Raw genomic sequence first — 25,102 nt, 5'->3', positions numbered from 1 at the left:
TTCTGACAGTTAATTTCGAATACCAAATTTTCATTACCTGAAGTCGATTTGGATTTTTATAATATGCAGAGATTGTGTATTGACAATGACTAGAAAAATTATAAAACCGACTTCAAGGAAGAAAACTCAAGAGATTAAAAAAAAATAAAATTCAACCAATTCATTCGATTCTATTTCCTGGATAATTTTCTCCAGAAATTTATTTATACCGATTATATCTACAATTCCAATTATTCACTTCATTTGGAAAAAAGTAATTTTGGATTTAGAATCCCTCATTGTCCCATGTTTTCCCAATATTTTTTTCCTCGTCAAAATTCATTTGCTACCATAATTATTATCCAAAATTCTTCATTTATAGGAGGAAACCACAATTTTAGGAGTAGACTTGAACAGAATTGATTTAAAAAAATTGATATCGCAAGTCAAGCTTTTTGTCCTTTCGCTTCTTTCATCGCTTTTTTGTTCGCAGCCTTCACAATTCTCTTCAGCTCCAAGATCGTGCTCTTAATATGGACCAGTTGATTCTCAATATCCCCTTTATCAACTTCCACCGGAATTCCCTTCCTCTTACAAATCTGTTGATAAATATTCCAGCAACAGGACTTGGTCTGCGTTAATTCCAAATTCTTATCCCCAGCCGTCGATTTGATTTTCGTGACGATTCCCTCCCACTTCAGTGCACCAGCCTTAGCTCGGTCATATCTACTTTCAAGAGTCGCCAATTGATTATTCAAAGTCATCAGCTTCTGTCCCTTCTCCTCCGTGAGTTTTTGCTGGAAAAGAAATTTAATTTATTACAAATATGAGAGTAATTGTCTTAATTGAATTTTTCTACCATTTCAGTACTAGTTTTCCCTAGGGCATTCAGATTCTCGTCCTGATTCATCGTCAATGTTTTTCTTGCCTCTACAAGACTCTCGAATCGATTAAAAATGTCACTTATGGACTGAAACTCCCCAGTTTCACTTATAACTTTTTCCAAATAACTCTGCGCACTTTTATAATCTTTCACGTATCTCTGCATTTTGTCACGAACTTCGGTCATGTGCTCTATCTTATCCTTGAGGGTTTTTATCTATAAAAACAAATACAACTTTAAATAAATATGCAATTTCTAAAGAAACCAGCAACACAATAAAAGGAATGAGGCCAACTCGATGTATTTCTCAACTGAGAATTTTCATAACATCTTTCAAACAAGGGAGTTTGGAGAAATTTTGTAACAACTATATTACCGAAAATTTTATGAGCAATTAAAAAAATGTTTAGACGTTTTTTATTCCGAATGGGAGCATCGCAATGATTCGATTCCCACATTTTGTAATTTTTCTTGGAATCATATCTTTATCAGTGATCTTCATCTACAAGTAAACTTTCTAGTTTTTTTCAGATTTTTAAAATGTATTTGGTTCAATATCGAGATTCAAACTCAGACCTTCAAAGTTTAAGGCCCGGGTGTACTATCTTTCGAATGTTATCTGGATTTTTTTTATCTTTCGCAATCCAAAATTGTTGATTGAGTGGTACATCATGTAGAAATTCCCAAAAATTATAATAGAACGATAAAAAAATGGAAAAAATTCTGAACTTTTACAAAGAGCGTTTTTAATTGAGATTCAGAATGAGTTGAAAAAAGTGGAAATTACAAATATTTGATTCGCTGTGGCAAATTATCTATTAGCTGTCATGTTCCATGGTGGGTAACAAAACACTAACACCTCATGGGAAGAGACAGCTAGGTATCTCAATTTTTGAAACAGTGGTATGTAGTCATCTGCCATTTTTATGTGATAAAAGTGTGATTAAAAAATTCTCCAAAATATTACAACTTTTTTAAAAGAGCCTTTTCCGTAATCAATGTCTCTGTGCAGTGTGGGAAAAGATTTACGAAATCAGTCTTCCCCCTGCATGATATAGGGTGATAGGCCGCCATTTGTCACGGTAAATCAGATACTGGGTAGCTTACCCTATTCCACAAAAAAAAAAAAATGGCGTATCAATGTAGTATCATTATTTGTCAATAACACCACTAATTGTGAAGTATCTAGTCAATATACACGACCGAATGGTTGAATGGAAGCACTCTACAACGAATTCCTAAGATTGTCTAACTGAAGAATAAATTTACCCTAGACAAAAATTTATTCTGACGATTTATTTAGCTAACAGGGCTTGGTGTAACCAGCCCCAAGTTTGAATAAATTTTTCGTTGACTTGAACCGCATAAATGCCAATCCTACGGGTATAAATTTATTCAGAAGCGAATATCATGAAGATGTACCATTTCGCTGTTGCGTATCTAATGTAAGGAAAATGTAGCAATGGGTGGTAAACCACATCGACGTATCGGAAAAAGAAGCGCCCAGAAGGTGTACCCATAGAGAATTAAAATATTTGTCCTTATGTTTTCTATCTCAATCGATCCAAATAGGTCCACCCATTCATATAAATTTCTCGAGATATTGCTATTTTTCAAGTATTCTTTTCTCAAATTTTTTTCCTAATCGCCATGTTTTCAGGAAAAAATTGAGACGGAAATTCTCAGCATCGACTTTCTTGTCCTGCACATTTGGCGAGGATCTCATATTACGATACAAGTGAAAAAACGTAAATGTTAACGAGTGTAAGGTTGCCCTCGCCTTCGGCTCGGCTTGTAATCACACTCGCTAGGAAGTACATTTTTTTATTGCATCGTGCGAAATTCTATGATACTGGTGAGAGGAAGGCGGTTCAAACGTGCAAAAAAGTGCCCTTTTTGTCAATTGTATCGTAAAGGCAGTTTTTTGACTCATTACGTTTCATAACTTGAATGCAGCGGGCAAAGTGAGGAATTAATTGAGCAAGATAATAAAAAAAACAATACATCTTCTTCGCATTTTTGCTGTCGTTTCCTCTCTTCTTTAATTTTCCTCTGGGCCCTCTCACGTTTCTCTCTATTCTCCTGAACGAACTGATCAAATTTCACGAATGATTCTCGAAACAGATTCTGTTTTCTCCTCATCTCTGCCCACTGTTGATCCATGTCGTGACGTTTGTTTTCATGTTCAACACGTTTTATCTCGAGCTCTTGTTCAGCCTGAGTCAAATCTCTTTGCGCCTTCATCAGCTCTGCCTCTGGCCCGTGTCTTGCTACGTCCCATTCTGGATATTTCCTTTAATTGTAATTGAAATAATTTATAATTATTTTCACACAAATAATTGATGTTTAATAATAAGTTCAATGCAAACAAATAATCTCCACATAAATAAAATGTGGGGAATTGAACAATTATTTGATAACAATACGCTTCTTCGAGAATTTCTTGTCATCATAAGAAATTGATTTATTATTATCCAAATTTTCCAGGAAAGGTTTACAAAAAAAATCAATGGATAATTTTGTACAACATTTTTTCTGAATTTTAAAAAAATTATTCAAATTTTTTCTCCAAATCAAAATGAGGAGCTACTCACTCCCGAAATCATGGCGCCACTCTGTGATGAAATCATTGAAATCATCGAAATCACTGAAATCACATGATTTCAACTTTCTGAAATCATTTCCAAAATACGCTGAAGTCTTGGAATCACGCCGAAGTCATTTGAAATTAATGAATGCCTTGTAAGAGAAAGTGACGAATTTTATTCATCGTAATTTCAATTATTTCATTGCCTCTGAAATCACTGATTTCGAATCTACGAAATCATTCGAAGTCAATTGTAGTCACGAAATCATATCGCGTTCCACTTGAAATTATTGATTTCATTTTTTCCGAAATCACTGAAATCAACCATGAAATCACGTGAAGCCGACTTCATTTCGAAATCATGGTATCACTTAATCAGGGAGTGAATAATCCCTCGGTTAAGAAGGAGTTTTATTCAATTTAATAAAATGAAATAAAGAATTAATTCCACATGATAGAAGGAAATGATGTGCAAAATAACCATTCCGAAGCATATTGATAATTTATTAGCAAAAATAACTATACTATATGAAATACAAGAGCAATTTCCCACTTGTTTCAAGTTAGAAGTTTTGTTTCCTTTACTGATTTTTGAGCGTAGACTGAGAAGAAAAATGATTTTTGCCAAATATCCATTTACTTGGGAGAAGTATTTATTTTTTCAATAATGTATTTCTCCAGTCGAGTCATTCTCAGGCAATCCTCATCAGGTTTCACTCATATTGCTCTAGAAGATGCTCATGTTAGTTATGACCTTGAGTAAACTCCTTCAATAATTATCAACCTTAAAAAATTCATCAAAATTCTTCCCTCTAGAAAATAAGAAAAATAGGAAAAAATAATAATCATTAGAGGAGTTCATCCAATGTTATGTGCAACATAATCATCCTCTAGAGTAACATGATTGTCATAATTGAAACCTAATCAGACTCGCCTGAGAATGACTCGTCTGGAGAAATACGATTTTGACAAAAGAAATGCTTCTCTCAAGTAAATGAATATTTGGCAAAAATAGTTTACTTTCTCGGTGTAAATTGACTGGAAGGAGTTGTTCAATAATGATAAACAGAACCGGGTGGATAAATTATGAGGAGTAAGATTCTTGTAAATAAGCGATTTTTATAGAAATAATGCGAGGTCAACCTTGCAGGAAAATTTTTCCCTTCCAAAAATGTCCCTCTAAATTTTCCTTCAGAAACTGTTATTTATCGAGATCATGACAGAACAGCTCGTGAAGTATTTGTCATTCTCCGAAAAACACTTGTTATTACTCACGTAACTTGACGAGCTTCCAATTTCGACTGAAAATACTCAGAGATAGCTTTCTCTGGATTTCTTGTAATAACTGCCCTTTGGACCAGACTCCTGGGTCCTTTATTCATCCTTGGGGCCATGATTTCTCTCGAAACTCACTTCTCCAAAATTTCTCAAGAACTATTTTCTATCGATCAAACTATTTGCATCTCCACTCCCACTCTTCCTTCCATATAACTCCGTATATAGTCCATACGTCAGAGGCATTTCTGTGTACATTGAGATGTCCAGAAGATTTGATCATTGGACTTTAAATTTTTTAAATCGATGATTGCAAATATGATACCCATTTTTTCAAAATCATGCGCAATTTATTTGTTTATAACTTTTTTTAAACGATATCACAGAAATGGTTGCAGATAGGAAAAAAAGTTTCGAACAAAAGATGTTTGTCTTTAAGAAATACACGTTTTTTGTTTCATAACTTTTTCCCTAACTATGATAGATAGAGAGTTATCGGGCGTGGGAGCGAAGCAGGCAGCGCTTTAGCACTTGCGTGATGTATTTGCGCGCTCCAATGCGTTTATCGGCAAAGTCGATAGAGATAGAGAAAAATAGTTCAAACAAAAAATGTTAGCCATTAAATTTCCCATATAATTTGTTTTTTGAAAATTTTCCCTACACCTAACCGCTAATGAGATATAATCGCTCTTGTGCTGCATGGTGGGACAAATTGCCTACAATGTTTTTGTTTATTACAGTTTCACGAGTGAACGGGTTGAGGTACGTCAAAAAAATCGTATTAAATTTATTCTCCCATAAAAAATACATAGATTTGGTATTGTGCCTTCTTGTCATATCTTCATTATTTCCAGAGATGTAGCCCGTTAAGTGAGAGCGCGGGCGGTCCACGCGCTTACCACAGACATTTCGCGCAACTATAACTCGTTATCTATCATAGTTAGCGAAAAAAGTTGTAGAACAAAAATATGTATCTCTAGAAGTCAAATACCTTTTGTTTGAAACTTTTTTCCCTATCTGCAACCTCTTTCGTGATATCATCGTTCGAACAATTAAATTGTTATAAATAAACAGACAGGGCATGATTTCGCAAGAGTGGTTATCCTATTTATAATCAGCGATCTTGACAAGATAAAATCCAACGATCACATCTTCTGGACATCTCAATGTATACAGATATGCCCCTGGTGTATGAATTAATACTTTTAACAAACTCCTAAAAATTCCCAAATCCTCCTCAAGGAAGCAATTTAATTCCCCCAATGACTCTACATAATCCCCAGAACCCCATAAATAATTAATTTACAACTTCAATTTCAAATAATTCAAGTGAAAACCCGTAAACGAAATATCCCCAGGCCCTAGTGATATTTTCTTCCTAGGGATCTCGACCCCCTGAAGTTCCCCTCCCTGATGACAATATGGCGACCACGTTTCGCAGTGTTCTCTGCAGCAGAGTAATCAACTCCTGATTTTTAACAAAAAAACCTCGTAATTGTGACATGTCATGTGATTAATAAGTGATTCCCTCAACCATTGAACATCCCCCAACAAAACCGACAAATAAAATCATCAAATTATCGAGTATTAAATGAGCTTAAGGTGATACGTTTCTGACAGCGTGTACGCAATGGCCGATGACACCACCTCGCTGCCCAGGAGGCGTCAATTGGTAAACAAATGGCTGAAAATCACAGTATTAACCAATAATGGAGTGCCTCAGCTCTCAGCTCCAGAGGAATTTCTGTAAACGTGTTTTTAAATTTTCCTTTCTTTTGTTTGTGTATCAACCAGAGGGAGAGAACGAGAAAACTTTACACAGACGACTGGACCCTGGGGGATGAGGAGATTGAGGGCAAAAGGACCTTTCAGCTCGATGAGAAGATCGAGTGTGAGAGGTATAACCTCAGTAACTTCACAGGACTCTTCAGGGAGATGAATGGAGCTGAACTCAATCTGAGTTTTCTGCAGAGATATGGACTCAGTATTCCTTTATTATTCAGGGATAAAACTGGACTTGGGCTCAGGGTTCCAAGCCCCAATTTTTCGATTAATGATGTCAGAACATGTGTTGGTACGTCACTTAACCTTTTTGTTTTTTTTTGTTGGAATTTCTTTGTTATTTTGGGATTATTTCTGGAGTGAGAGGATTTAGGGAGAATATTGATAAGTTTTTTTTAAGGTGGGCGAATCCTCAGCAGAAAATGTCTTGCCAATTTTTAACAGGATTATTTATTAAGAGGAGAATTGCTAAATTAAGTGGGGGAATGGCTTTCAGTTGATGGAAATTACTTTGCTCATTTTATCGATAATGGGTGATAGCAGGAACAATGATTAAGTGATATCTTTCGATTAATGATGTTAGAACTTGTGTTTGTATGTGACTTAACCTTTTTTTTTTGGTTGGAATTTATTCTATTATTATTTATAGAGTGAAGGGGTTTAGGAACAATGTGGAAAAGATTTTTTTAAGATAAGCGAATTATCAGCAGAAAGTGTCTGTTGGCAATTTTCAACGGAATTTTCTATTGAGGAGATCATTGTTAAATTGAGTGGGGAAATGGCTTTTAGTTAATGGAAATTGGTTTGCTCATTTTATTGATAATGGATGATAGCAAGAAGAATGATTAATATCTTTCGATTTGTGATTTAAGAACTTGTGTTGGTATGTGACTTAACCCTTTGTTTCTTTTTACTCGAAGGTCTTTGTTATTCTTGTATTATTTCTGGAGTGAAGGGATTTAGCGAAAATATTGAGAGGCTTTTTTTAAATGTGAGCGAATTTTCAGCTGAAAATGTCTTGACAATTTTTGACAGAATTATTCGTTAAGGAGATAATTGCTAAATTGAATGATGGAATGGCTTTTGGTTAGTGTAAATTGGTTTGCTCATTTTATTGATAATGGGTAATAGCAGGAAGAATGATTAATATCTTTCGATTTATGATGTAAGAACTTCTGTTGGCATGTGCCTTAACCTTTTTGTTTTTTTTTTAATTGAAATTTCTTTGTTATTTTTATATTATTTCTGGAATGAAGGGATTTGGGGAAAATATTGAGAGGCTTTTTTTGAAAGTGGGCGAATTTTCCGCTGAAAATGCCTTGACTATTTTTGATCGAATTATTTGTTAAAAAAATTATTGCTAAATTGGGTGGGGGACTGTTTTTAGTTTATGGGAATCATTTTGATCATTACATCGAGAATGACTGATATTAACAAGAATGATTACGTGATATATTCCGATTAATAATGTCAGAATTTGTGTTAGTACGTCACTTAACTTTTTTGTTATTTTTGTTGTATTTTTTCTTGTTATTTTGTGATTATGTGGTGGTTTAGAGAAAACATTGAGAAGGCTTTTTGGTGGATGAAGGAATTCTTGACAGAAAATGTATTTTAACCGTTTTCAACACAATTATTTGTTACGAAGATAATTGCAAAATTGATTGCGGAATGAATTTTGGTTTATGGAAATTATTTTGGCAATTATTTCGTTATTGGGATACTAGGAAGAATGATTGACTGACTTTTTGTAGAGAGGACTTTAGAAGAAGAAAAGAAGTTTCTTGCCATTTTTTTTCATGAAATTCGTTATGTTTCGAGTAATTTATGCCGGGATGAATATAAATACGTGGCTTAACTTTTTATGATTATCTATAATTTCTTTGTAAGAGGGGAATCTTCAACAAAAAAAATATAAATTTTCTCAAAATGTAATTTTAATAACTCAACTTCATTTTATAATTATGTTCGTGAAATTTTCGGAGGCCCTAAGGCTATAACTAAATTGTCTACAGTTGACGTCTTCATATTTTCTTCCGAAAAGTCCCCACTCCCTATTTACTCGATTAACAAATGCTTCACGCTTAATAGAACGCGTATTATTAGTTCAGTAGCGATGCGGTAAAAAGGTTTAAGTCCATTTTGACTATTGGCCAGTTTGCAATGAATATCTCGAAAGCTAACCTAGATAGTCAAATTATTGTCATTATTTTTTCTCTTCTTCCGTTATCTCCTGTAGATTTGGAGATATTCCTCGAAAACTCAGATAAGGGCTAAATCGATTTGAACCGTTTTACCGCTTCGCTACTGAGTTTACCACTCAATGACGTTTATCCAAATCATTTTACCTTTTTTAATGGATTATATTCTCCTTTTGAAAGACAAACATTTCCCCATTGAGCAGTTTAATTTGACAAAATTATCTTCACATTTCCTTCAATAGACCGTCTCAAAAAAATTCATTTTATTTCATTTAATTTTTTCATCCGGACCCAACAGTACACGAACAATTACAGGATCAAATTAAATCAGTAGCGAAGTGGTAAAACGGTTCAAGTCAATTTTGATTATTGGCCAGTTTTCAATAAATATCTCGGAATCTAAAGGAGATAATAAAAATTTTATCATAAACTTTTTTGTAGAGCCGTCTGAGAGCTACAACAAATGTAATTACGATAATTTCGCTATCGCTCTTAGATTCGGAAATATTTCTCAGAAACTCAACTGGGAGATGAGTCGACTTGAACCGTTTTACCACTTCGTTACTGAAATAAACACAAAGTATAATAACGGAATTAATAAAATGAACAGGTCAAAATGATACTCATGACGAAAAGCATTATTTATATTGCTTATATTATAAAATTAGACTAACTAATCTATCGAAATGTCTTAAGGGGAGATTACTATGAGTTTTACAAGTCGTGGGTTATTGGAGTGAGACTTTTCGTAGGTTGAAGATCGATTATATAGATCTGAAAATGAATAATTAGTGAAAACGCTTAAAATGCCAAAAACAATCCAGGGCTTCCAATTTTTGAGCTACGAAAGATTTTTTTTTCTCAAAATTTTCAGAAAAATATGTGGAATAACAATTACGAGCTAGTTTTTTTTTTAATTCGCCTCTTACATGTCTACATTTGCTTTTTTTGTATTTTTTTTACACAAATAGTGAATTTTTTTATATGAAAAAAAACCAAATCAGCTGTGTAGGAGTCGAATTCCGAAAAACTGGCTCGTTGTTCCACACATTTTTCCGAAAATTTTGAAAAAAAAAAATATTTTGTAGCTCAAAAGTTGGAGGCCCTGGACTGTTTTTAGCATTTTAAGCGTTTTCGGGCCAACGAACAATGAAAAAACATTTTTTTGCACCAATTATTCATTTTCAGATCTATATAATCGATCTTTAACGTATGAAAAGTCTCACTCCAATAACCCACAACTTTTAAAACTCATAGTAGTCTCCCCTTAATAATGCATACTTAAATTTTTGATTCTTTTGTTTTGTTTTTCTTTTTCCTTTTCCATTTAATTACATTACAGTTAAAAAATTAATTCTAAAAACTTATTTTCAGGTTCGAAAAGACTTTTGGACGTGATGGACGTGACCACCCAAAAGAACGAAGACATGACAATGAAAGAATGGCAGAGATACTACGAGGACCCCAACAAGGCTCGCCTCCTCAACGTCATCTCCCTCGAGTTCTCCCACACAAAATTAGAAAACTACGTACAATCCCCAACCCTCGTACGCCAGGTGGACTGGGTGGACACAGTGTGGCCAAGGCACCTGAAGGAGTCCCAGGTGGAAGCAACAAATCTTCTTGAGGACATGATGTACCCAAAGGTCCAGAAGTACTGTCTGATGTCAGTAAAGGGCTGTTACACAGATTTCCACGTGGACTTTGGAGGCACCAGTGTCTGGTACCACATTTTGAGAGGTGGCAAGATCTTCTGGTTGATCCCACCTACCGAGAAGAACCTCGCACTGTATCAGGAATGGGTTTTGAGTGGAAAACAATCAGATGTTTTCTTCGGCGACATGGTGGATCGATGTGGAAGGATCAGTTTGACTGCAGGGATGACATTGTTCATCCCAACTGGTTGGATTCATGCTGTCTACACTCCTCAGGATTCCCTGGTCTTTGGTGGAAACTTTCTCCACAGTTTTGGCATCGATAAGCAGCTGAAAGTGGCACAAGTGGAGGAACAGACCAAAGTACCTCAGAAATTCAGATATCCCTTCTTCACTGAGATGCTGTGGTACGTTCTCGAGAGGTATGTTCATGTGCTCCTGGGGAGGAGTCATCTAGACATCTCTGAGACACAGAGGCAGCATGTCACTCCACCTGTTCAAATGCATCAGCACCTGACGCCTTTTGAGCTCCATGGGCTCAAGAGCATTGTCATGTATCTGCACTCGCTGCCCAGCACGAAGAAGAATGTTCCTGAGTTGATCAGGGATCCTGTGGCTCTGATTCATGATGTGAGGTGTCTCGTAGAGCAGCACAGGCATGACAGCCCGGAGGCTGCGGTCACTGGGAATCCCATTCTACCGACACCACCGCCGTTGAGCATTGTGGAAAGGGTGAGTGATTGTTTAGTTTGGAGCCTGAAATGCAGTTTATGAATTTCTATTCCTATTTTCTCATTTGGAAAATTGAATTTTTTCATGTTCCAAATAAATTCTGAAAATTTACAATTACTTTTGCCAAAGAATCATTTTCTTGGGAGAAGAATTTATTTTTTTAGGAGGGCATTTCTCGGGGTTTTGAGGGCCAGTCATTCCCAGGTGGTCCATGTCCGTCTCCGAATATTACAATTATCTTGAATTATGAGATGATTATGCTACATATGATCTTGAATGAACACCAGTATTTTCCATTGTTTTTCGAATTTGAGATTTTCATATGTAAGATAATTTGGAATAATTCTAAAAGTTAATTATTGTCAATGGAGTTCATTCAAGGTCATATCAGTAGCGAAGCGGGCAACCGGGTTGTCATTTTTTTTGGAACATAAATTTTTCACTGAAATCGCTCTTGAGGGTATGATGCATCTGCCGCATAATTAATTTTTCTGTACTGCTTCTCACGATTTCTCGTCTGGGAATTGGTATTACATACTTCCCAAACTCGAAAACTTGAAAATCACTACAGAAAAATATTGTTCCTGGGCTGTTGCGATGGGGTTTTTTTCCTCGTGTGGTTGGCCAGTCCTCGCCTACGGCTCGGAGGCCAACGCCACATGAGTAAAAAACCCCATCGCAACAGGCCGGAAAAATACTACTAGCCTCGAAATATAATTAATACCGCTTTCGGAACAAAATAAAACTGGTTAAGTCGCAGTTTAGGGAAAATCCATTTTAGAGTGGCTAAGTCGACATAACCCGAAATAAAATGATTTAAAAATGAGCTAAGTCGACTTGACTCGTTTTGTATGGATTCAATGGGTAGTCTTAATATTCTTCTTAAATTGGAGTAGTTTCAATTAAAGAATTGTATTTCTAACTTCCCTACTTTACCGACTATAGGATTTTATGATGATTTAGACTAAAGGAAAATTAATTAAATCCATCCACTAGATAATTTCTCAGTCGATTTTTTTATTGAGTGGCGGTTTAAGTCGACATAACTCGGTTGGAGGGGAAAATTAAGAGAGCTACGTCGACTTAACTCTTTCAGTGTGAAAAACAATAAGTCGATAAAAATTGTTAAAAACTAGTCGGCAGAAGTTGCAACTTATCATGCTAAAATCTCTCTCGATATTGAACGAAATCCGTGCCTGAGTTTGATTAAATTTAAAAAAGGACAGTCACTATCAGTTTTTCGGCTCTCCTGTAAGATTTACATTTTTCGACGTCACTCTGCTTACCGCTTCGCTACTGATATGTATAATAATCATCCCATTGTTCAACATAGGGTGGATATCCGACAGTCCAATTATGGAATATATATTCCGATAGATGGCGCTGCACATAAGGACCATTTCCCAAAATGACTGCCCATCGTGAAACCATAGACGTATCCACGTCAAAATGGTTTTCTCGAAAAAAATCTTCGGAAACAAGTTGATATTGCGCCTAAAAAATACTCTTGGTCTATTCTATAAGCTCTGAAGAGGATTTCTCCCAGAAATAATTGTCTGAACTACTTGGATATCCTTAAGGAGTGTTCGCCAACAAAGCAAAAATCCACCGCAAAACCCCCTTTTTTGAAAATTCATATCTCTTCTCTCACCTCGGCTGAAGAAATGAAAATGATGGCAATCGATTGGGCATTTAATGCACAATGATCTGTGTCGTAAGCTTCCTCCGTGATCGTCACGTGGACCGATCCTTTTCGGGGTTTTAAGATTCGAAATTATACCTGCGTTGGGCGATCGGATGGATGGGACGTAAACCAACTCGACGATGTCGAGTTGGGGTATTTTGATGAACGTGGAAATGCACATATACACTACACACTTAATTTATTTTCACAACAGTTACTTCAGAAAATATTTACACCTTCAAAACTTCAGGACTTTAAAATGTTTTTTCAATGTTTTTTAGATTGTTAAAGTCACTAATGTTGATTATATTGTCACTTGAATTTTATTGTGCACTTAACAGAGCTACGATATAGTCTTGTTAAAGTCAAAAAAATTGTAGATAGAGGGGAATCTTGTCTCTTCGGAAGAGACTCTTCCAGTTAAGGGGAGACGGAACCCCTTTCTCTACATCAAATCTTGGAATTGTGTTTTCTCCTACAATTATTAATTTCTATCTACGAAATTACTTTATCGACTCGATTATCGCATTGTTGAGTCAGTGAAGTAGTTTAATGAATAAAAAATAACAATTGCAGGAGAAAACACAATTCTAAAGATTCATATAAACGCAGGGGTTCCGTTTCCCCTTAAACTTAGGAACTAACTTATTTCTATTTCTTATTTTGCTACAACGTATACTATTCTCAACGGAGGAAGGGGAGTCTCATTGTAATTGGTTAGAATTGTAATTATCCCTCATACTATTGGCTTGAAGAGTTGTCGGAGGAGGGGTTGTACATTGGGTACCTCTGCTGGGTCCTCAGCTGAGTCCTCTATTTTTTGTTGGCCTCCTGCGCAGACCCTTGAGTCCAAGTACGCTGAATGTCTCAATTGTTTTATGACTGGAAGCGTCGACATTTCGTCTCAAAAGTTGAGGAAGGTGTAATAAAACAGAAAAACGTAAACGTGATTTTAGGAGAATTTTGAGGATTATTGGACGTACGTTCTGACATTTACGATTATTTACGGATCTGAAATGGCAACGGAAAAGTTTTTTCCTCTCTTTTCTATGTCGCCCGAACAATCTGAAAAAAATTGCTCTTCTATCATCATACCCGGGTGAGAAAATCCGCAATGAATTTCAAGGCGGCGTCAGACATCTGCTTTCTAAACGAATCTGACCCTAAAAATTAGAGTCAACGTAAAAAATTCATATCTCCACTCTCATTCAATATCGAGGAGTGAAATCGATTGGAATCGATTGGATATTCAATGCCATCATCCCTCCACCTTAACCCCTTAAGCACGGCGCCCATATCGCGCGGTGTGGCCTCATCGGCCGGCGGCCTCCCGTTTACTCGAATTCGCTGTTCAATACACGACAATTTCTACACTGATGATCAAAACATTATTATCTAAAATTTAATGATAATCTTGAGTTTTCACCAATAAGTTGTTCAATTTCCGTATTCCTTTACACAGATTTTTTTGAAATTTTTAAGACTAATCGCAATTCGGCAGTACAAGCGGTTGCCATGATCGGCGATTGTCGGACATTTGTTAATAACAAATCAGTAATTCATTGAATCAAAATTTCGTTTGCACCATTCGATAAAGGAATGTGTAGAGTATGTTCGGTAAAAATTTCAAAAATTTTCAGGAAAATTAGCTCGATAAACGAGAGATTTACGTATACATCTGACATCGAATTCAGTTCCGTATTATTTATGTATTGACGACGAATATTTTTAAAAACTTGGAAAAAATCGAGTCGCATTGTGTTGATAATTTTGTCTATTTCATGAGGAATTTTTTAGAATATCGATATCTGCAATATTACGAAAGATAATGAATTTTTATTAGTCACGGAAAGGGTCCATATGTGGCATGGGCTCTGTACTTGAGGGGTTAAATGGGAGTGAAGATGTGATCTCTCTATCGAGAAATAATGTTTTAATTGGCTGGCCTTTTTTTCTTGATAATTCAAACAAAGCGTCAGACACAAAAATTTCATCAGTGTTTTTGTCTTCAAACATCCTGCATAATTTCAAAGAAATCAACGAACAAATCGTTCTCTCGCTCCTAGTTCGAAAGTGTTTTGTTAGGGATATGACTTGTCCGGGGGTGAATCAGCAAGTTCTCTATCAGTTCCTTCTTTCTCTGTTATAAAAAAAATAATCTCTCTATATTATAAAAATTCAAATCGACTTCTGGTGATGAAAATTCGCTACTCGAAATTAGGAATCCCAAATTGAAGGTCAGAAATGAAGGGTCAGCATAAGAGTCTAAATAAGGTTCATAGGTGTTAAAATAAGGCCCATGGAGATCATATGGGGGTCTCCGAACGGAGCGAGCAAGGGGCGTAACCCCTTAAAGTAGCTCTACCTTTCGGCTACGCTGTACTTTTGGATATTTTTACTTTTTAAATTTTTCAAATAAATTGCATGGAAAAAATTGAAAAAATTCATACCCAGTCAGTATTATCTAAATTAAATTTCGCAATGTATTGATATTTTTTCAAACATTTCCCTCTTATAAATAAATAATAAAACTTGTTGGCAAAACGGTGGATTATTTTTCATGAGGTGTCAAAAAAATTCTTGATTTTTTCACATCTAATAAAAACAAATTCAGATTTTAATCTTTGATTACAATGGAAATGCTGATTTTCACATAAGACACTGGGTTAAATCCTGATTTTTAAACATTTCTTCTTTGAAAAACCAAAACGATAATTAAATTGAGAAAAAAATTAGAATTCCGAATCTAATCGAGTTTTCTGCAATTTTTTTGCAGTTTTTAAGAATCTTGGAATTTACCGTAAGGGTAGAGCTACTTTAATAATAATAAAAAATTCCCAAGTTCCCTAAAGGACTAAACAACCACTGAGACGATTCTAGTTTCAAAATGAATCGGGTATTTCCCTCAACCTTCCCCGCAAACAAGTTATCGTGACAAGTTTTTCAAGGAAATTTTTAATCTTTCAAAACTCGATACTCTCATTCGTTTGCAGGGAAGGTTGAGGGAACTACTCGATCACTTTGAAGCCCTTGGGGTATTACTACTAATAATTTTGAAGGTCTCGGAGTATTATAACCGAATGTTTGAAAAATAACCACCTTTCTGTTATCCTTCATTTCGACTAATTTTTGACTAATTTTCAGGAACGAATGAAAGTAGGGAGGAAGAGCTACACCAAACGTCCATCCCCCAACTCAGCCAATTCCAACGAAGTCAAACAAGAGACGAAACCCACAGTGCCACGAAGAAGAAGAACGCGATGTAAGAAGTGTGAAGCTTGTACACGACAAGACTGTGGAGAGTGTGTTTACTGTCAAGACATGGTGAAATTCGGCGGTACTGGCAGAGCGAAACAGACCTGTGGGATGAGACAGTGTCTGAGACCGATGTTACCTGTGACTGCAGCCTGCAAAGTCTGTCAATTGGACGGCTGGGGCCAGCATCCAGCTCCACTTATGGGTAAATTGCATTAGTTTATTTAGTAGCGGAGGGGTAAAACCATTCCAATCTACTCAGCTCTTAGCTGAGTTTTCGGGGAATATCTCCCAATCAAAGGGAGATGGCGAAATTTTCGTAATGACAATTTTTATGGGGCGAATTGAGGGCTACAAAAAAGTTTATGACAAAAATTCTGCTGTTTGCCTTAGATTCCGAGATATTCATTGAAAACTAACGGATAATTAAAATCGAATTGAGCCATTTCATTAGTATTATAAGATGAAATTACTCAAAATGTTTCCAAACCTAATGATGATAGACAGATTTTCATGCAGTCCATAATTGCCAATTATACATTCATCTTAAAAACAAAGAAATTTTTTTGAATTGTAAATTCCCTAATCTTTAGAAAAAATAGTATAATTTTTCATTATCGACATGGTTCCATGATTAACTAGTCATATTCTTATAGACAATCCCTAATCTCTTATGAAGAGATATAGACTAGATTAGAACTATTTACAGATTGTTTAAGGCCCACGTGAGTGACCGGCTTTTTTTCCCCCCGAAAATATTTGCCGGAAAACATTCCCCCGTCAAAATTCCCCCGGAAAAATTTCCCCGTGGAAAAAAATCCCTCGTCTTAATATTCCCCCGGAATTATTTTCCCGTAATATTTTCCCCTGAAAATCTCCGGCAAAAAGGGAAAATGAACATATTATAATTTTTAACTTCACTGTTAATGTCGGAATGTATTCTCGTTACTTCTCCAAGATACACATGGTATTCCATTGTTCAGACGGATCTACTTTGAATATGTAGTTTGATAGAACAATATGATTGATTTAATTATAGGGATGAGAATTTGTATCGCATTATGTAGGGAACTTGTTTTGAAAACGTTGACTGTTAATTTTTCGGAAATGTAATTTATTCATTCATGATTGGTTGTTTGGAAATATGTTTCTTTTGAAATGGATTGTTTTGGTAGTATAAGATGATGTTTTGTTGTATGTTGTCAATGTTTTTTTATGAATCTGCCACTTTGTAGAACGAGAATGGTTGTTAATGAAGATTCATTGATTATTGGGGCAAGAGATTAATTCGATTTATTTGGGGGAATAGGTTCGAAATTATTGACGATTAATTTATTGCAGTAACGTAATTTATTTATTATTAATTTATTGAAAAAGTTGAATTCTCATCTGGCGTGTCTTTGAAGATTAAATAATTTAATAAATAAAATCGACATTGGTAATGTGTGTTTGTGTAATTGTTTTTTACATTCGTAAGGGGAAATAATTCCGGTAATTTGTTTCCGGAGGAATTTTTTCTGGGAAATTTTCTCCAGGGAATTTTCCGGAAAAATCCGGGGAAAAAATCCGGGAACCGCCCGCGTGTATTATCTATCGAACGTCATCTTGTATGTTTTTTTTCTTTATTCTGATAATCTGAAATGTTCTCCAATTGCCACTCAGTGTTACAAGGCCGTGGAATCTTCAAAAATTATCATTCTACAATAAAAAAATTTTAAATGATAAACGTTTTTACTAATTTTTAAAATCGAGCTATGCCACTTCACCCCAAATAATAAAATGAAATTAATTTCAGGTAAACCAACACCAGTGACCCCCTCCACCCTAATGGAATGCTCAATCTGCTTCGACATAGTCCACCCAGCCTGCGTGGGAATCGATCCCCAACGTCTCACCATCAACGAGGACATCCCCAACAGTTGGGAATGCCCCTCATGCTGTCAAAGTGGTCGCAACGTGGACCACCGTCCCCGTCCCCCCAAGAATCGTGTGCGAAAAATCTCCGTCTCCTCAGCAGCCTCATCAGCCCCCACAACAGACTCCGAACGCGCCACCACCCCCAGCAAAAGAGCAAGACCAGACCCAGCAGAGGTAGAACCCAAATTCTCCTCTCAAAGTCCTCTTGCCCATCTCCCGCCAGTCCTCCAAATAACCAATTAATTAATGTTTCCAGACCTGGAATGATCGTGAGGCAGCCGAGGGTGACCAAAGATCAGCTCTGAGAACCCAATTGGCAGCCCAATTAACAGGATCAAGTAACAAATCCCTGAAGCGTCCTGTAGTGGTAGTTAGACCCGTTCAAATTCCCCCAGTTCATATAACTGACAAGTCACCGGTTTATAACAAAATAGCACTGTTGGCGATATTCAAGTACTTATCACCCAAGGATCTAGCCAGTTGTGCTGTTGTCTGTCGTACCTGGGCTAGATACAGCATTGATCCCACTCTCTGGAGACGAATGGACATGTCTCATGCGCATTTAACAGCCTCACACTTGACTGGAATTGCTAGGAGACAGCCTGAAACTCTCTGCCTGGACTGGTCAAACGTGGCTAAGAGACAACTGGCTTGGCTGCTGGGCAGGCTCCCACAATTGAGATCTCTCTCGTTGAAGGGATGCACTTGGGCAGGTGTCTGTGCCCTGAGAACCTGCACCTGTCCACCTCTGGTGAGTCTCGATCTCTCTCATGTGTCTGGACTCAATGACTCCAGCCTCAGAGAGGTGCTCAGTCCACCCACCGACTCCAGACCTGGGCTGATTGACAAAACATCCAGGTTGAAGCATCTGAAGAATCTGTCGCTGGCTGGGTGTGACATCACTGATGTCGCCCTCAGGTACATCGCTCAGCATCTGCCACATCTTGAGATTCTTGATTTGAGCTCTTGTGGAAGGGTCACTGATGCTGGAGTTGCACAGATATCGACTCCTCCTGCTCTGGCAATCGCCAATCTTGTGAGTTTGAATTTATCCAATTGCCGACTGCTGACAGAGACCAGCTTGGAACATCTGACGAGGTGTGAGGCATTGAAGAGGCTCGATCTCAGGCACACTACCCAGGTTTCCACGCAGGGAGTCATCAGGTTTGCTGCTAGAAGTATTCATAATCTTCATGTGACGGATGTTAAACTTGTGGAGGAGAAGAAGGTCAAGGAGAGGGGGACGTGAGGGGGGAACTGGAGAAGGGGGAGGATGGGGTGCGTGTACCTGGGGAGGTATTGTAATTGCGAAGGGGTGGGAGGGGATGCGTTGAGGCTTGGGGAAATTGTTCTGGGGATGTCGGCGGATTTTTTGGGTTCGGAGGGAAATGTGAAGGGATTTTTTGGAGAGAATATCAAGAATTACGATAAGCGGGTCTTGAAGTTTTTGTTATATTGGAAAGTACTGGGGGTCCTAAAATTAATCTGATATATAGTGAGGGTTATTTGGAGACGAAAATGGTAATGGAATTTTTGTCTCTAGCGCTTTCTTGAGAGAAAATGGAACCCCAGTGTCTATATAAACTTTTAGAATTGTATTTTCTCCTACGATTATTAATTTTTATCGACGCAACTTCTTTATCGACTCGATCATTGCATTGTTGAGTCAGTGAAGTAGTTTCGTAAATAAAAAACAATAATTGCAGGAGAAAGAACAATTATAAAAGTTCATATAGACACAGGGATTCCGTTTCCTTTTAAGCAAAAAGCTACCGCAAATCGCCCTCTTTTTGAAAATTCATATCTGAAGAGATATGAAGGCTCACTTCGGCTGGAGAAATGAAAGTGATGGCAATCGATTGGGCATTTAATGCACAATAGTCTGAAAAAAATTATTCTTCTATCATCATCGGGTGAGAAACCCCGTAATAAATTTCAGGGCTGGGTAGCTTGGGGGGTTATTTGGAGACAAAAACCCTAATGAAATTTTTCTCTCCGGCGCTTCGTTAAGGGCAACGGAACCCCTGTATCTATATGAACTTTTAGAATTGTTTTCTCCTACGATTATTAATTTTTATCAATGAAACTTCTTTATCGACTCGATCATTGTATCGTTGAGTCAGTGAAGTAGTTTAGTAAATAAAGAATAATAATTGCAGCAAAAAGAACAATTGTATAATTTCATATAGATACAGGGGTTCTCTTTCCCCTTCAGGAGTTATGCGTTGACAAAGCAAAAATCCATTGCAAATCGCCCTCTTTTTGAAAATTCATATTTGAAGANTGTGTAGTTTATCGTCTAGATTTAATTTGAGAAGTGAAAGTTGAGGGTCCACGATCTCTCATATGTGGACGTCCGCACGAAAAGGGACCACTTTGTCGATTCTATTTTCCGAGATATTCACGTTTTTCTCTTGCCAACTCCCATTTAAACCCATGTTAAATTATTTTTTCGATTGTCTATAGCGTCGTCACTCTTTACGATATCAAGTTCATTTTTGGCTCTAAATTTGCAGAATCAGATCAAGATTATCGGCATATACATAACTCTAATAGTGCCAAAGTGGTCCCTTTTCATGCGGACGTCCACATATGAAGGCTCACTTCGGCTGGAGAAATGAAAGTGATGGCAATCGATTGAGTGTTTAATGCGCAATAATCTGAAAATAATTATTCTTTTATCATCGGGTGAGAAAACCCGCAAGGAATTTCAACGCTACGTCAACGTTGTGTGATTCCAACGCGCAATGTGACCCTAAAAATCAAAGTCAATGTAAAAAAATCATATCTCCACTCTCATTCGATATGGAGGAATAAGATTGATAGGAATCGATTAGATATTCAATGCTATCATCCCTCCGCCTTAGAGACGACTATGAGTTTTAAAAGTCGCGGGCTTTTCGAGTAAGATTTTTTATACACGGAAGATTGATTACATATGTCTAAAAACGAATCATTAGTGAAAAAGAAATTAACTGTTCATTGCTCCTTTGCGCCGCAGACGCTTATAAAATGTAAAATAGTCTACGGCATTCAATGTTTGAGCTACAGTCTTTTTTCAAAATTTTTGCACAATAACAATTACGTTTTGAAATTCGACTCCTACCCAGCTAATTTAGTTTTTTTAATATAAAAAATTGCCCCACTCACGTAAAAGAGCAGGAAAAAGGTTTCTGAAAGAATCAAGAATACATTTTGAATATTTGGAGAATGAATAGTGCAATTTTTTAAATAAAAAAAACGAAATTAGCTGTGTTACAGTCGAATTTCAAAAAGCTAATTCGTAATAAGGAACCTGCATGAATTTTTTTCCATTCTCTAATCTCAAGTTTGGGACCTGAATAATTCATTTTTTATTCACAAACGTTTGAAATATTGTTCATTAATTAATAATTAATTGCTAAAAGTTGAAGATTTCAAACGGTTTGAAATCGCTATTGACGTCATACAGACAGTCGAGTACTGGACCAATTAGAGAATGGCTCGAGTCGATATAACCCAATCTTGAGATGGGCCTCGGCCAATGGAGGACGACAACTCCCCACTCTCTTTACACTCGACCAATGAAGCGTTACCTGATCGTCTTCATGACTTCATGACCGAAAAATTGGCCTCGAAAACGGCTGATTTTCAATTAATTATTATAAGATATCTAGGTAATATTTCTCCGTAATTTTCGCCGTCTAACTATCCATATGTTACGAGGAATGTGTGAATAGGGGGATTAGAAAGAATTGAGCTTCATGCGAGTTCCCTATCGCTATTGTACACTTGTTTCAAAAATTTTGTTAAAAAAACCCTCTGTAGTTCAACAATTGGAGGCCCTGGACTATTTTTAACACTTCAAGCGTATGTGGGGCAAAGAAACAATGAACAATTATTTTTTTGCACTAATTATTAGTTTTAAGGCATATTTAATCGATCCTCAATGCATGATAAATCTCACTCCAATAGTCCGCGAATTTAAAAACTCACGGTAGTCTCCCCTTAAGGGGTAACAGAAGGCCACCGTTTCCTCGAAACATTCAAACAAATTTCCTGCTCAAAGTTATTAATATTTTTTGAACCCAAAGCACATTGAACTTCATCATCGCTCCCTGCAGATTAATGTGCTTGAATTTGTAAAAGTATCGATAACTTTCAGCAGGAAATTTGTTCGAAAATTTGGCAAATTAGGGACATTCTGTTACCCCTTAAATGGGAAAGGGGGTACGATCTCACTATCGAGGAATAGCCTTTGATTGGCGATTCTTTTTTTTAACCCATAAACAAACCGTCAGAGACAAAAACTTCATTGGTGTTTTTGTATCCAAATAACCCCTGAGCTACTCTCACGATATGTCAGATTCGTTTTGGACATCCTGTATTAGTTTCAGGTGTATCCGTAGAATAATCTGGAAATTTGTTTCAAGAAGATGAAAATTGATGCCAGGATGTTTGAAACCCTCGATTTAATCTTTGAATACGGCCTCTCCACATTTTTGATAAATCCCGGATAGAAAAATTTAATGAAAAATATGAGAAACATACTTTTGTAATCTTAAAGCATAATGGAAAATTGAGACATTTTGGGAGATTTGAAATAGCGTCATGTTGAAGAAACGTCCACGTATGAAGCATTGTGATACGTCTTAATGGCGGAAGTTATCTTTAATTTGTCTTCATTCTTACAAACGGAAGTTATCTCATATTTTTCATTCAAATTTCGTAATTCATTATCATCAGTTTATTCAGTAAGAAAATTTCAAGAAACCCAATTGTTGTGAGATTTGAAGACTCGCCTTCTAACATCACTTCGCTATAAATTGTATTTTATCGTGTGAAATATGATAAGATTTTAGTGTCCGATTAAGATATTTTGAATTATGTGATTGAGTGAATGAGATTTCTGTTTTAATTGAGGAAATTTGAGGGCTGAGGGGTTGTGCCTCGAGTTCTCAGGAGATTGATTTAATGACGAATCAAATGAGTAGAGATAATTCCTCATAGGTGATAAGCCATAGAAATTATACGCTTTTGTACATCGCAATGCACAAAAAATTCTGTTATTTATTGTATGATACATCCCACTGATGGAATTATGACATTTTAAATTTTCCTTTTCTTCATTGACATTTGCAGAGGCAGCTTAGTGTGCAATCCATAGAAATCAAGCATAATATCTTTCGTGATGAATTTATCAGAGCCATTTAGGGTTGTGTTATTGATATTTTCAGGTTTATGTTAAGGATACGTTTTGTCTTCCCACTCGCCCGTGGATTCTAATTTTTCTTTTTTTTCCATTTCAGTGAAGAAGGGATAGACCGATTCGAATTCGATTAGATCTTTGATAATTGTGGAATTGTCTGAACAATGAATAATTGAGAGCAATCATCAGGGGATTTTTCTGTAGCTGAAGAGATTGCTGACGAAAAAAAATTCCTGTTGATTTTTTTTTTACAGATAACTCACGGTCATAATTTTTTATTCAGCGCAATGTGAAAAATCAACTTCTCACGTCAACTTGAATCGTTCTATCACTTGCCTATTGATTTATACGAAGGAAAAATAGGGAAATTGAGGAGTATTTGACCCTTGATCTCAACCATGCGAGAAATTCTCAGAATTTTATTTTTTCATGAATTAGGATATTCGATAATTGGGGTCGTACATTGCATTATGAATGAATTCCACGTGGTATGATTATTTGTAATTATAATTCTTTAGAATAATAACAATCAACTATCTGTATAAAGCAGGATAGGAGGCACTGAGTCGATACGAGGGAAATTTTATTTTTAAAATTTTTCTTCTCAAACTCGTACGACTTGAAGAATATTTGTACATTTAGTTTTACAGATGAATACGTAGCACATATTTGAATTACTAGTACGTAAAGTGAATAAAGGAAAAGTTGTACTGACGAATTATTTTTTAATGTTGATTATTCAGAATATCCTGATGAATTTGCATTGCTTAGGCGTTATCATTCTTAGGAGTGGCACTAAGATATTCAATCTTTGATTCTACGAGAGATTTTTATCGAGAAGATTTCTTGTAGAGCAGAGTGAAGAGGGTTTTGTAAAACAATCCTCAGATATTCCTTGAAAGCTCTCATAGAGTAAAATTGGTATATAATGGATCTTTTTCTAGTGGTTTTTTCGATTTTATTGCGTACGAAAAGACATTTTAGTTGTGAGTCTTCATGAAATTTTATGTTTCGGAACATGTAGAAGACTATTTTTTGGTTTTCATAAGAAAAATATGCAAAAATCAAAATGGGAATTGGCTTCATTCTATTCAAAGAATTCTTTTTTTGTCATTCCGGCCGCAATTACCCGAGTCGAATAATTGGACCTGACAAGTTCTACTTAGGTCTTTCCGTTCAGAACTGGATAGGTCTTGGGAAGCCTCTTCCCAAGTGCTTCCGAGACCTTTCTACCTCTGGTTATGTCCCATTTCAGCACTTGTTAGGAGTAAGCAGGACTTGTATTCAGACTTTCTAAATCCTTGCCGGTCCCCGTAATTCTATGGGCCTATATTGAATCTGGGTTCATATCCCTGTTTACTCATGCGTTATTGAAATAAAAAATACAATTATTGTTTTTTTTTTAATCTCGAAAATCGACATTTCACGAGAGCGTGAAGGGGAGATGCACAGGCTTGAAATTTTTATCCAACAAGGGGAGAGGGTTGCAGAATCTATTATAGCCACTGTTGTCCCTCCGCTTGCATGCATTGTCCAAATAAAAAATGAAATTGTTAACAAATCCGACCCTTGTTTTAAGTAAAAACCGAAAATCTGACCGTTTGGCTCCGGGTGAAAAAAAAACTTTTTCAGTTTTCACTTTTTCCGCATACTTTTGAGAGTTCTGAATAGCCCGTCGCTTAAATAGTTGGAATCAACGTTCATCCGGCTAAAAAATTCGATTTTGGCGAAAGTCGACTTTCCCCCGGGAAACACGGAAAATCTGACCCTTTGAAAATCCGAAAAAAAAACTTTTTCAGTTTTCACTTTTTCCACATACTTTTGAGAATTCTGAAGAGCCCGTCGCTTAAATAGATGGAATCCACGTTCACCCAGGTAAAAAAATCGATTTTGGCGAAAGTCGACTTTCCCCCTGGAATAATCCAAGATCTGACACTTTGGCCCTCGTGACCCTTGTGACCCTT

At 36.4% G+C, this 25,102-nt stretch overlaps 2 protein-coding genes across 2 annotated transcripts; one reads left to right on the top strand and one right to left on the bottom strand.

Moving 5' to 3' along the window:
- Positions 1-207: 207 nt before the first annotated feature.
- LOC107041679 (coiled-coil domain-containing protein 42 homolog) lies at positions 208-4,847 on the bottom strand. Its single transcript, XM_015262331.1, has 4 exons — positions 4,725-4,847; positions 2,867-3,155; positions 839-1,078; positions 208-776 (listed from the first exon to the last, which is right to left on the bottom strand). Exons 1-4 carry the CDS (start codon positions 4,841-4,843, stop codon positions 426-428), a joined length of 999 nt encoding a protein of 332 aa, XP_015117817.1. The 5' UTR covers positions 4,844-4,847; the 3' UTR covers positions 208-425.
- Positions 4,848-6,351: 1,504 nt separating this feature from the next.
- LOC107041676 (jmjC domain-containing histone demethylation protein 1) lies at positions 6,352-19,199 on the top strand. The gene is made up of 6 exons (XM_015262327.2): positions 6,352-6,396; positions 6,519-6,798; positions 10,082-11,094; positions 15,923-16,238; positions 17,829-18,124; positions 18,207-19,199. The coding sequence occupies exons 1-6, from the start codon at positions 6,355-6,357 to the stop codon at positions 19,197-19,199; spliced, it is 2,940 nt and encodes a 979-aa protein (XP_015117813.1). The 5' UTR covers positions 6,352-6,354.
- Positions 19,200-25,102: the final 5,903 nt, after the last annotated feature.

This window comes from Diachasma alloeum, unplaced genomic scaffold, assembly GCF_001412515.2.
Source record: "Diachasma alloeum isolate Michigan unplaced genomic scaffold, Dall2.0 Dall_scaffold_00371, whole genome shotgun sequence".
Classification (NCBI taxonomy): domain Eukaryota; kingdom Metazoa; phylum Arthropoda; class Insecta; order Hymenoptera; family Braconidae; genus Diachasma; species Diachasma alloeum.
Note: the sequence above shows the minus strand (reverse complement) of the source record. Positions and strands in the feature narration are given on the sequence as shown.